The sequence below is a fragment of the Varroa destructor genome, unplaced genomic scaffold (genome assembly GCF_002443255.2).
Source record: "Varroa destructor unplaced genomic scaffold, Vdes_3.0 BEIS01000003.1, whole genome shotgun sequence".
NCBI lineage: Eukaryota > Metazoa > Arthropoda > Arachnida > Mesostigmata > Varroidae > Varroa > Varroa destructor.
In genome coordinates, this window is record NW_019211456.1 from 45,932,359 (window position 1) to 45,946,739 (window position 14,381).

General features: G+C 42.0%; 1 protein-coding gene across 4 annotated transcripts in view; it reads left to right on the plus strand.

The window, feature by feature from the left end:
* Window positions 1-14,381, plus strand: part of LOC111246274 (cGMP-inhibited 3',5'-cyclic phosphodiesterase 3A-like) — a 90,234-nt gene that overhangs the window by 59,366 nt on the left and 16,487 nt on the right. For all 4 annotated transcript variants that reach the window (XM_022795590.2, XM_022795588.2, XM_022795589.2 and 1 more), the window contains exons 2-5: window positions 124-396; window positions 8,806-8,933; window positions 9,524-9,643; window positions 10,586-10,820. In XM_022795590.2, coding sequence (XP_022651325.1) covers window positions 124-396; window positions 8,806-8,933; window positions 9,524-9,643; window positions 10,586-10,820 — 756 coding nt within the window. The remainder of the gene's footprint in view (window positions 1-123; window positions 397-8,805; window positions 8,934-9,523; window positions 9,644-10,585; window positions 10,821-14,381) is intronic.

Sequence of the window (14,381 nt, forward strand, 5' to 3'; positions counted from 1 at the left end):
AACGTGTAGTTTCTCTTTGTTTTTTCATGATTTGCGTGTTACTAATATAGAACGATCGATTTTGCCTTTCTTCTTTATCTATTTTATTTTTGTCTTGCTTTTTCTGTTTGATCCACTTTGCAGGGCGGGGGAGTTGGGTCTTTAGACCACACGATCCTCGCAGAGGCTAACGGTCTTATCGCCGATATGTTGATGGATCACGGCCTTCCTCCAAATATAGCGTCAGGTCTAAAGGCGCTTCAAATCTTACTCTGCCCCTCGCAACAAAACAAGCCCTTAGGTGTCAAGGCCGTCGTCGGTCAAAAGGTTGAACTGGCGCCGCTCAGCGAACCCGGTGACATCGATGACTGCGGAGAAATACCATTCACCGGAGAAAAACCTTCAGACATGTCCAAGGTATGTAGTAGGCAATTTGGCTATTTATACACATTTACTTTTTGCTCAGAAGTATTCGTGCTTGCTGTACGTATTGCATATCGGCGGTAGGTCGTGAGACGTGAGCCTCTTCTAGTAATGTCACAGAAAAAAAAAACACATTTGTTGAAAACCATAAGAAGGTTTAGACATATCGTGGTTCTACAAAGCTGGTATCGGTAAAACCTGTTGTCGGATGCCTAGCGACTTATTGTCATAGCACAATCGTATGATATCGAGGTAGGCGATTTTCGTTGTCTTCTAGCCGCTTTAATTTTACTGTAACTTTGAAACGAGTGAACACTCGGCCAAGCTTTCCACGTTTGCCTACCTCTCTGACAGTTGATGTATCCAACAAGGTAAAAAGGATGCTCTTAGAAACGATCTATTCGTCTTCCTTTATCAATTGTGTTTGCTTTTTTTGGCTATGCTGCATTAACTAAAGAAAAGGTGATAATTTAATAGAGCCATGACTGGGATGTGCGCCGGGTGCAACAGGATTTTTCGTTGGGGATCCGTTAGGGTTCGCCGGGTTATCAAAGGAATATGCGATATAGCGTTCCCATGCAGCACTTTCGCTCTGCGTCAGTCTTTGCCAGTTTAAGACCCTTCTCGTTCCACTTCATGGTTACGACAGATTCGACCTTTTGTGTAACCTATCTCCTGTATCTCTTTCTTGAGATTTGAATAGTATATTCTCTCTTCGTTGTCATCTTATCATATACAAAAGCGCAGTTTTTAATCATGAATATTTCTTTGCGGTGTCGAATTGGAAAGGTCTAGCCATTCTAGTTAATGTTTTATCGTCGGTAATGATCTCGTATAGAAATGGCATTCTTTTCTGTTCTGCAAGCGACCAAATACGTGTGGTTAAGCGTTTTTTTTTTTTGTCATTTTGACTGCGTTCATGTGCCTCACTTACTTACCTCCTTTCCTAGTACATACAAACGACTGACAATGGCTGTCAAAAAAGCGATCGGTTGCACGACGCTGTACCGTGCTTAACGAGTGCTTGCAATTTGTCGTTGCTCGCTTCTTGGCGCCGTTTGGTCAGGTTGAAATTTCTGCTTCTGAGACAAAATTGCAACGAGGTATCCTTTACGGCACATCCATTTCCAACTCTGTAAACAGTTCCTGTCTCGGCAACACTTTTTGAACATAATGTGGAGTATGCATCTTTTCGAGTTCCGTCACTAAAGCCACCGACTAACGAACAGCTCAATAAAGACAGGAAGACAGACGCCTAACGGTAAAAACAATCGTTAACTAGGTACGATCAGCTGATCCATTGCCAACGCTACCTGTCAGTTCGACCGGGAACATTTTATTCACATTAATAGTATAAACCGCTGAGTAGGGTTCTGCAAAAATCCGATAATCAGCTCTACTTTTCTGTTTAATGCGTATCCAACCATAATTGTATACGTCGAATTAATCTTACCCCCCCCCCCAAAAAAAAAAAAAAAAAAAAAAATACTATTAAATTGTAAAAAAATCTAGTATTAAATTGTTTTTTCGGAATACTTTTACAATTTGTCCATCATTTAATAGGTGCCATTGGTTTCGAAAAGAATATGAACCAATCAATCAGTACTAACTAACGAAAGTTTCGAAGACGCCAAACTACTGCAAAAAAAAAAACAGTAGTTTGGCGTACTTAATCTCACCTCTGAGGTAGCGTATGCTCATTGAATAAACGTATTTTCAACGAAATTGAAGTACTGAAGAATTCTCATTAAAGATATACTTATTTAATGAGATCTATTTTACGATAAAGAGGACAAGAGTGCGTAGTGCTATGTCAGTTGAGTTGACCGCTACACTAGCCAGTTACCGGGTTGTCATTCATTGCCCTTTATCGGCTAACCATGTGCGCCAAAATTTCACAAAAGAGTCGTTTTGCTATAGTCAGTAGGCAGATACATCTAATCACAATATGTAAAGGAACTTTTTTTTTCTACAGAACACATTATTCAATTAAATATAGGCAGCTATGTCGCCAAACAGGGATCGAGTTCACGGAACGGTCGTGAATGAGAAAAGCGGTTAGGAAAAATAGTTCATAAAAAGCCCCGGGTGGCACCTTTTGCGCCTAGTATATCACTCCTCAGAATTCAATGGGAAATCTCTTTTCAATATGGGTCATCACAGGGCTTTGCCCAATGCAGCTTTCTCCAAGATACTCAGGGCCATCGTGACGGGTGAAAAATGACGACGATTTGATACCTGAATGATAGCCCAAGAAAAAAACGGGTGTTCTCTCTGTTGCTCGTATTGGCCTTCCAGATCAGATCTCATTCCGCTTTTCCGAAAGTTGGGCCCAGCTGATGGCATTAGTATGATACATGACTAGCATTTCCTTATTACAAATGCTCCTGCTACAGCAGTCCTGCCCGATTCGGGTCGAGTTTTCAACCTACCCCGGGTAGGTCACTTTTGGTCGTTGTTGCGGCAATATGAGTATTGCACTCGACGTGAGAAACACGTAAGATTGAATGTATTATTTCGTATCACAGATCTTTCGTTTTATGGCAAACAAATCCGTACTAGCGATGAATGCTTCTAGGTACCGTTTATAAATTCTCATAGCTTGGCTATGAGTATTGAATAGATATGAAAGACCCAAATTTTCGTGTAACTTAGCTTGAATTTTATAGAACAGCGACTCAGTAAATATAAACCGGCACTAATATAGCATTCTAATTGAACTCAGCTATGATTGGATGATTAACCTCTTCCTACACCGTTGGAAATACGTTTGTTGTTCAGTAAAGTTATCGGCAATAGATGCTCGAAACGTGCTCTAGCAACTATGCGTCAGCGACGTTACCTATCCAGAATGTACAGGATACGATGTGTCTCAATAGATACATAGAGACCAAAGTATCATCTAACACCTATGAAAGCCTAGAGCAGTGAAAGCGAACCACTGTATTCTTCTTGCTTATAGCATGCGGACTAGTCCGGGCAATGCTGTTTACGTTGCTGGTGGGCTTTGTGTCTTAGGTACGACGTAGTCAGTTGGGCCGGAATGTGTTAAGGTTATTATTTCCGTCTGTATGCTTCTAGGTAAACTTAGATTATGCCTAAGGGCGGTTGACAACACGTTTCAGGCATTACAAATTACTATTATTTGTTTCACGCGTGAGGCATAACTGACAAGAAGTTGATGACGACGGTATTTGCAAATATACCCCCAATATTCTATATGTATATAAATTCTTACTCTAGACGTAAGGTAATCGCCATCTGTGCATACGCCTCTTCCATCCATATTTTTGACGTTTCCCCGCTTGCCGCTAGCCAAGGGTGTGAAAATGAAGCAAAAAGACAGTACACCTCGTTTATATTTAGTACAGCTGTAAACCCCAAAAGGAACCATTCTCCGTCTACCATGTTCCTAGGAATGTTTTCCTTTTTCAAACCTGGGCAAGCCACGGGAGTGTCATGATGTCCCGACACGGTTCTCCTAAATTTCTCGCTTTTTGTTTGAATTATCTGCTCGACGGGACAGCAGAAAACGGATGATAGAAGCAGGGAATCAGTCAGCCTCAGATGGAGGACATTCTACGAATGAGAGAAACACACACACATACGCAGAGAGAGAGCAACGGAGACACTGAAGGTGGGCTACTAGCCACACCGTGGTTTTCACTTGCTTAACAGACACAAATCAAAAGCTAGAATGACCTCTTCAGTTGACGGACCGACACCTAAGCTCGGTTTGTTTGCCTCTCAAGGTGTTACTACTGCTGTTACGAGCGGCTACTCTAATCCGTAATGAGAAGCCAACTGAACAAAATCAAGACAAAAGCAAACAGCGGAAATAGAATCACCTGGATGAATTTTCAATCTCTTGTTCCGTTCTGCTTACTATAGGACTACTTGAACGCCGACGAAGGACAGGAAGTTCCAATTCCAACAACTCAGTCCCCCCCCCCCCCCGCTGTCTTCTGCCTCGGGCACCAACATTATACAATATGGCCTTCAAGCACCGATTATCAAGATAAAAGTGCAAAGAGGATCATAAGCAGCTCATCCACTGCCCGCTACGCTGGCCTTCACAACAAAGTACGCTTAGTATTAACAAGAATCGAAAAATGGTGACTTCGTTTTTTATTTTCATTAGCATTTTGTGAGCGCGGATGTTCGTGTGACTGTGACTGCGTCCTTGCGTCTATGTGATTTTTTTTTCGTAAATTAGCTAGATAAAATCTGATAAGATTAAACAATATAAACTAACAGAGTTAACGATGTAATAAGCGTGATGCTGGCTATTCAGGAAGCGCGCCTCGATCGAAACTGTACTTTATTCTATTCGTTGGTATAATAGGCTATTGAAATGATCACATTTTTGTGTTGTTACAGGGCAGGTTACGCTCATAGGACGACGTTGATATCTCTGATTTTAGTTAAATGAACGAAAGGTTTAGGTGGATTTTTATGCGGAAATACTTGCATTTACTCTGAGGAAAGTTGAGAACGAGTCAGCGTGCGCCAAGGTAATTTTTCACTCCAACCTCTTTTACTTTTTCAAGCCAACCTGTCAGATACTGCGCCATACATATTTAACAGCTTCTGTAGTATTTCTAGCCTTTTTTCTCTCGACGCATCAGAGTCTTCTGGCTAGCACGTTTACATTCGAGAGATCTGTCAATGTAATAGCAACACTCAAAACAAACTAGTTAATGACGAATTCTCAATTCATTGAGATTTGTGAGTGAGATCTCGCAACGACTTCCCTTGCTTTGTTATCGGGCCATAGGCGCGGACTGAGCCGTCCAACTTACTATATTTTAGCTTTTGTAAAGGAACTGGAGTGCGCAATAGAGATGTAATCGCTCGCTTATTTCATTTAGAATCATTTCTTCCTCTGCCTGCCCTTTTCCCTGTTACCTTTGCCTAGTTCGTCTACTCTTCCTTTGTTAGTGTAGTCCATGGTACTATTCTTTGGCCTATTCTGCACCTTCAACTGAAGCATAGAAAAGACGATAAGAAAATAGCTTCCGGTGGCCGTGAACCACGAGGCGACGAAACATCAAAAAGCAGAGGGAAAAATGCGTGTTGTTTCTGTAACGAGCGGCGGTTGCCGTCGGTGGCAGGGACTGCTTCTGGCGATGTCTGCAATAGTAACCAGCCGTAGGCGTGATTCTGATGACGAGGGTTTTGCACCCGAATCATGAATTGTTTTGCAAGATAGTCGTATGAGTGTGAAGGTACAGGGAGAAAGGAAAAAATGGAGGGGACAAAAACGTCAGTAGGGGGCTTCCCTCTGGTGGCGCTCGTAGTAAACACAGGGCGTTGGAACGGCGAGGCTAATATTAGTCGAAGCGTGGACTGGTTAAAAAATAGCATAGGGCCCAATACAGACAAGCAACGGCTGATGACTACTGGCAATCGATACGCACACCACTTGCCTACGGTAGAAATCTCGCAACCAGCTTTCATCGTTGTTATGCTCGTCAAGGTAAAATTTACATACGAAGAGGTAAACCTCCGTTTTCATCGAAATTCTGCGGGATTGTCATAGCCTGGTAATGCTGCAAGCTACTTTTTTGAGCAACGAGATCGTCGCCGGCATTGCTGTCGTGATGATCATCCGTCGTCAGAAAGTCATCTAGAAGACTGGCGATATGTATCTTCAACGTGCAATTATCTTCGCATAAACATGCACGTACAGAGTATTCCTCGCCAATTCTTATGCTCGTATACATAGCTCCCTTGAGAAAGAACAAAAGGAAGCTGGCCTACGTTCTCTTCTCATAGAATGCGGCTTCTATCGTTATTAAGGTTCCGAAGCCTACATTCGAGGATGCATTAACGGTGGCCTTATCATTTGAGTCCTAGAGGTGCCGGAGGGGCTTTTGTGGCAACAACACCGCATTAACATGATTAGCTTGACGTTTATTATCCCAGCAACACTTCAGGTCAAACAGCAAGCACATAGTGCTTATAGATCACGTTCTCGGCTAATCCAAAAGGACACAATTTATAGTAGGTGCATACAACGGTTCGTTACAGACGTAAAAAAGGGAAGCTTCGGCCGCGCTGCTAATTCCTCATTAGTCGAATAGAAACAACAATTTTAAATACATAAATATATTGTTTCCACGTTGATTTTCACTAGTCAAACTGTCACATCCAAGAGTTATCTTTGGATTATCTTTTACACGGTGCTTTTTTGCTTACAGTCAATGAGTAGCAATCGGTCGCGTTCCACAATTTCGACGCTAAGAGAAACAGGGGGACAGAGCGGTGGGTAAAGCCTATAGTCATTGACATTTCTTGGCTTGTCAAGTCGTCACAAGTATCTCGTCATCGTATAGCGTAACCTATTGTAGGCTACAAACAGATGGCTGACAGATGTGCGGACGACTGATGATTGATTTGCAAAATTGAACTGCACCTAAAATCATATGTGAGTCAAACTAGTGGTTTCTCGCATAGGGTTTTGCTAACGCTTTGGATGACTAAAGCCATAATAACTATTACGGTTCCTGCATACTAATATCATCACAACAGAAGAAACATAAAGCTTGACAACATTTAGCTACGTCTTTGTGTTGGTCTTGCGTTGCTATAGCGTTTTTGGTGACTTTAGTTTTGTAAAGCAAGTACGATGAAGGGCGCGATCTGCGGAGCGAGAGCCGACCAAAAAGGGTAGAGTCTAAATTTAGCTTATTTTGCTTTTCCAGTCCTATTTTGTTATAAAGATACGTATCGAACGGTCGAATCTTCTTCATTTACTGCATCAAGATCAATGATAATATAAAGAGTACGTAAAATAAATACCGCTGAAATGATGCCGCCCGGCGAAATCGTGACGACGCATACCGCACTTTGTGAAGAACACCAATTAACTTCGCGCGTTCAACCCGCGGTGGGTTTTCATTTTACTCTATAGTTGGGCATAGTGTTGACACGGATCTACTTCGATGTCATGTAGATCACAGTTTAGCGCATCGGGGATACGGTGACATGGAAATCGCATCCGCTCGTCGACTGGGACCGTGTCCGGAGCTTTTCTTCATCGACTAACGATCGATCCGTACCTCCATTACGTTACTCTTTAGTCACGTAGTAAGCTATTATGCATATGCATTGGCGTTCTGTGGTATAACCAGCAATCGAATAACGTTCCTTCGTATATAGAGTACATTAATGGGAAAAGGAACGTCGAAATGACAGCAGGAAGGAAGTTTCAGCACGATAAATGCACGTTTCGCCAATGGGCTATGTACTCAAGCTTTGGATGTCTATTATTTTTCATAGCCTCTTGTGGAGCAAGGTTCTCCTCATAATTAGGAATATATTTGACTATGGCACCGATTGCCCCGGTAAATGCATTTCATCCCTATGCTATAACAGGATTCAATCAGAACAGCTTTACTATGTAAAAGGGTCAAGTAGCAATGGTGGGGTTGCAGTTAACACAACAGTACCAGCCCGCTATACGCGAAGTGCTATGAGTACACATTTTTGTCCCTGTTTCGTGCAATGGTCTATAGCTTCAGTTCGAGCTATCGCCTTGGCCTTTTTTTGGCAAATAATTTGATCCAATGTCAAATCACTGAGAATTGCTCTTCAGACTAGATTTAAGTGCACGAACGTTTTACTGCTCTTAGATATCCACATCCCCTGACATGGATCGGTATTTATACGATACAAATATGGCATACGAAAAAACGTAGTTTTTTTTTCTCCTAAAAAACGTCAGACGTCGTTGTCGACTCACGAAACGAGAACGATATCACCTAAGCGTCACCTCGCAAGTTTGTAGGTACGTTGTCTTTTCTAGCAATCAACGATGGTCTATTCTACAAAAAGTGCATTTCTGAGCGAATTCTCAATCCCGATATATCTCTAAGGATTGTATACAAATGTAACAATGCAATGTTACAAAACAGCGTTGGGCTAGAACAAGTAAAGTAGATCATTATTCTTTAGAAATATAAAGTGTGAGCAATTTTCTTTTGAAACATGATGCAAGCCATAGAACAAAATAACCGATACAGCCCTATAATTTTCAGCGTTGGTCTTCACTGTTGTCATAGACATCATGGGACGCAACATAAAATAATGCCAAAAAGAATCACGTACAACACCATCAGCATGAGATCTTCATTTTAAGGGACTCAGCTAGAAAAAAAAAAAGCTGAGATTTACGCCAAAGAAGCAGTAGGTTAAGCAGAAAGATTTCGCCTGATGCTACTACTCCATGGGTGGAAAAATTGATTCTAATAAGTGTTACTCTATGTATCATATACTAAAAGTCAATAGCAACTTGATCAATATTAATGATCTAAGGACGCCTGTTTTTCTATTCATTACGGTACCAATCAATACGGTGTCAATTAATATAATGGCGCTATTGTTATACGTCTTCTCCAGACACGACGTCAGCTTCCGCGGTCACTCTTGCGACGAATGTCGACGTCGACCTGGTCGACGACGACTTCGGCTACCGGGATGCCGACTCTCGAGCCCGAGCCCTCCAGAAAACGTTCGACAGGCACACGGTAAATCCCTGATGAAGTTGATTTTGCATATGAGAACTATCGATAAGTTATTGCGGACTCATTTGAAATGTACGTATGGCTAGTAGTTTCTTTTAATGAACGCAAGTAGTACGCCAGAGGGAAATCTAACCATGATAAGACAATCAAGAGTCAAAATATTGCTTTAAGAAGCAAACTGATATAAAGCTTTATTTAGCTTCGATCGTTCAAGCTCTTCCACTCAATAAAGATGCCGTTGAAACAGTGGTAATCCTCCTGGTAATTCCTGCTCACTCTTAGGATGTCTAAGTTCTTAGATGGAACCGAATCAGCAAATTACGGATGTACCTCGAATGCAGGTTGCAATATAGCGCCAAGGGTGCGCTCTTTCTATGACCATTATTAACATTTAGCCCATAAATAATAAATCACTAGCTTGATAAACGACCAGTTCGAAAATCTGTAAGCTGACATTATGTCCCTGCTTGAAGACCTTATGTCACTCGCTGGCTTCGTTGCCGTCCGCACAATCGATATCCGTGCTGTTATTCCCCTGTTGGCGTTCTTCCCATTGGCATTTTATTTTATTTTTTCATCTGTTTTCGTTTCAGACGTGGCGAAGAATCCCTTTCGGCGATGTCTTTACCCGATGATGTGCTTCATGCAAATGAGCGGCTGATGTCGGAGAGTTCGGATGCCACTCAACCCGTACATATGGATTTTATCTGCAAGTAAGCAAGCAACAGGCAAGGTTGCGGAAGAAGGCGTTTGATTTGGGAGATAAGTGGGATGACCTATTCACCTACTGCCCATGCGACAATGTCCTTGCTTTTTCCTTTTACGATAGCTGAACGAACTAATTATCATCATAAGGCACTTACAGACACACGTACACAGGCTGTAACGCACGATTCGTCAGTGGTACACACGATATAGAGATTTGGATTGGTATTAAGTACGGAAAGAAGCTGATTCTGGCACAATGCGAGTGACAATTATACAGCAGGATTAGTCTCCCGCCAACACCACTCGCCGCTGCTTAAACAGCGGGGGCTAGCAAGGCAAAGACGAGGATAGCAGAGCACATCAGTGCCGAGGGCCTCTCTGTCTATCCTGCGTGGCCTGCCTTGTGCTGGGCTAGCAGTAGTGGTGCTTGGTAATACGTGGAATCTTCTCTCGTCTCTAATTCAAACGAACCTAGTTGTTTCCCGCCGCATACCTGGTCTTTCCGGGGGGCTTCTACCCTCTCCTTCTCCTGTTCGTCTCGTTTAAGCTGCTTGCTCTAAGAGCACGTCATAAAGGTCTGGTTTAATCCGCATTTCATTCATTATATCCACTGATTTTGCCCTTGGCTACTAGTACTACCGCAGCAGCAGCAGTAGTAGTAGTAGTAGTAGCAGCACGGAGGCGGTGCTAGCAAGCTCTAAACGAAGACGGCGCGCTCGTTTTGTTAACTGCCTCATTAAGACGCTATATGTTTGCTATTCTATAATGTTATTGTAAATGCATGCTTTTAGCAGGTTCTGCGCTAGTACATTACTTTTATATGGGCTTAAGTAGTTCAAAAATAAAGTATGCTCATTGTTAGTTTGAGATGGAATACTTAGTGCAGGTTAGACTATAATACAGCTCTTCATATGTATATTTAATACGGCTTATCTCCTCACTGACAGATATTGTGGTCGGCGGAACAGCAACACGCGAAAAACGAGCGACCCCGTGGTATCAGAGGAAAAGGATACACGTTCGTTTGACGCAAAAGTTCTTTCACCAGGCATTTATGAAGTGAACGGAATCCAGTTTGACACATTAGAGATAGTTAAGGATGCTCATTTAGGAACACTCTGCGACTGGGACTTCAATATATTTCAGCTTACCGACCGCTCACCTCAAACACTTCTAAGTACCGTAAGTACCGCTAGAATGGTTTCTGTCACCAAGCTGTAATGTTTTTCTAGGGGCGTCAGATGTTTCCGATGAGCTGCAAGCTCAAAGCAATATAGTTGGTCAATTTCGCACAAAGTCAGGGCTTGCGTCAGGCAAAGGTCAAAGCACATGTACATATCGTCAAAGTTCAAATAGAGCAACAGTGTTTGTCATATCGCTAACTGTGCTAAACGGAAACCTTGAACTTTCAGCGTTGTCTCACACAAAATGATACAGTCATCCATTTTCTTCTTTATTAAAACATAATAGATGGTAGGGACGAAGATCGTAGGCGTACCGTAGGTCGACAATTATCTCAGCGAATATTTCTACTGAAGCCGGCGCTTTGAAAATAGGCAAACACCGCAAAAATACCTCGGTCAGCAACTGGAATCAATCTTCGAAATGAAATTCCTGCATGTGCACAACTCTCGTTTAGTCAGCTAGTTCTCTGGGTGGCGCTCGCTGGATCATAGCATAGTAACAGCTCGAATGGCTTCTCAAGCGGCCATCTTCGGATAGTCTGCTGGTTACTACCAATCATAGCCCGTAACGATCTCTGGCCAGTCTCGAGCGTTTGTTATCACCGCGAGTAGATGTCTCTAGTTTGGCAAGCTTAGCGCTGCCACCTCGACCATTGTCTTCGCTGCTGTCACCCGCGTCATCAGAACGGCACCGCGTAAACATTCAACCGATCGTCGTTATATAGCGAACAATATCTCGTTCTTTTCAGCTCACGATGGCCTGCCACACCGTTATGTCGTGTGCATGCATACCCCCCTCTAGCCAACTAGACGAGCCTCGATTTGCACATGACCCTGTGCCAGAGTCACATTATGTGATGAAGATCCTTCTAATTGCACGAATATCTGCATATAAATACAACATCTTCATACAAAAAGGCAATTTTCATAGAAGAAAGCATGTGATCAGTGATAATGTTCTTTGCATTGTTTTGAGTACTCGTGCGTGATATGGAAGATGTAATCATTTGTTCATCTAAGAGTAGTATATCTACTAGGTTACGCTCAACGAAATTGGAGCTCGAATACGATGGTTGATTGAATCGGCATGAGTCTTTTCAGTAAACGTCCAATATTAAAGCTAAGGTTAAAAAAAAAAGTATTTCCTGACCCGCATTTCCTCCTTACTTAGATAAAACTAATTGCGTCCATTTAAGTGATTGAGTAAAACGTGCATTGGAAATTAACTAAATAAAATATAACCTGATGTCTCTAGCGAGGCCTGGCACCTTTCAGACCTCTAAAACCCTACCTGCAATGATTATTTTTAAGTTTTTTCTTCTAGACTTCAAGTCAGCCGGTTAATCTATATATCTTTGCACTCGCCGAACATTATCGTAAGATAACAGATACTTCCGGTGAAAACAATTAAATCTGCGTGGCATTGAAACACCTCAAATAGTCAATGTAACATTGTCAAGCAAATAATTTCGTGGAGATCTGCACCACCGTAGCTCAACTATGATCGATGTCATAGAAATTTTCGTACATTTTCAGGATGTAGCGTGTTTTCACTGGAAACTAACTTTAAATGAGTGCCGTGATCAATCACTGAAATTGCATTTAAACAATTCGTCGATCATAAACATCGCTTTTAGCAGAATATTCTGTGCTCTGCATCGATTAGTCTAAGCTTGCTCGCAAAATAGAGTATCCACCAAACGCAGCATAACTCTGCCGTTGCACATACGAACTTTCTTCCTTCCTTCCTTCCTTCCTTCCTTCTACTTTGTAAAAACTTTTCGAAGCTGAAAACAAATTCTATTTATAAAATTACGAATAATGCTTGTGCGGATTTCGCCTGCGACTTCCTGGCATGGCACTCCTTCACGAATGGAGCCACGTGTTTTGCGAAACAAAGTTCCTGTCAGTTACCGGCCTTCGCTGAACGCATGATATAAAAGCATCCCTAGCTTTTTATGCGCTATATTTGGTGGCCGAAAAGTGTATTCCAACTGCAATAATAATCAAATGTACTTGAGAAGTTCGCCAGGGCGCTCACAGAATGCATATTTCAAAGAAAAGTCAACCTCGTTCTAAGGGGATAAAAAATAATCTCCTTGGATTCTCGTAGAGGTCCATCCGCTGTGGATGTGTCTCTACATATTGTCTAGGATAGATTACCTGAGCAGCGGTGCCGTGATGAGATCATGATGTTGTTACCTGGTAAATGTACCATAATTTAAGGTGATTGATACAAGGCCTCACCTGAAAAGAACAGATGGAATCATGGACTTAGATAAAGTACGATAAAAATTCTTACAGAGACTCACACATGTGATGCAGCTTGAATTGTTGCACTTGCACGATGTGATGGCACCCCTGCGCTGTACCCCATATCGGCGATGGCACGATTTTCAACATGTCCATCAAAATCGAAAGAAAATAAGTGACAACATATTGTAAGCGATCTTCTATCGTCCTGCAATTGTAGCTCGTTATGACAGCCTATGTTTTACAGATATTTATGCCCGCAAACCGGATTAAATTTTCATATACATTCAGCTTCGTCGGTGAGTTTAATCTAAATCGTATAACACGTTTCGTTCCACTGGACGTAATCTTACCCTAAAATTCGTCTACTGCCAATATGCGCGGCGTTATCTATCTATAAACAAAATATCCTGAAGAGGGACGGAATTGACCGCGGAATACTGACTGATAAAAGGATAATTTAACCATTCCTAAGGTCTGCATCGTTGATATCGCAACTCAATAAACCTATGGGACATGCAGGCATAAATCGAACCTAAGTAGTACCTAGTAGAGAAAATAATATTCTTGGTACATATAAATATATATCACAACTTGCGGCCGTTTTAAGGCCGCAGTAAGTCATCACTCTAGTACATAAATGTTACTCGCAATGCGCTAGGGACAGCAGGTTTACTATTCGACGGCAAGCTACTATTAAAATTATGCAATAGTTACGACGATAATGATCAGGGGAACAATAATAAACATTTGGATAGGGCAAACATTTCGAGGAAGTTTCGCAGTGTTCCGAAGCACGCTTATGTTGACAATTTTGTAAAAGTAGGATTCGATCGCGACCCTTGTTTGTTAGGCTTGTCAACAGCTCGACCGACAGGACTCAGTTACCTGTGCAAGAAATCTTTTGAATGTAATAGGTACTTCACTAAGCAACAAATAGGGCCTATTCACCGCAACTCAACTCCGCTGCCTTGACTTCCAAGCCGTCGTGAAGTGTAAACACTATTTAGTATTATTGGCTGGTTAGAATATTACTAACTCAAATACTCTCGGGTGCTAGTAGCACTGTTAAATCAACAACCATGTATTTCTAGGGCAAGCATAGAGTCTCTTAGTCGGTCTGAAGGACCAAATGAGAGTACAAAACCATTAGTGAACGTAGACTGGTGCTGACAGACACTTACACGTGCCTTCAAGCACGTATGTGGTCATAACCGCATGCAATGAGATATACAACAGGACGATCAAGCACATCTACATAACACCTTCATGTAGGTACTTTCGGTTTTTACCTTTGCACGGCTTC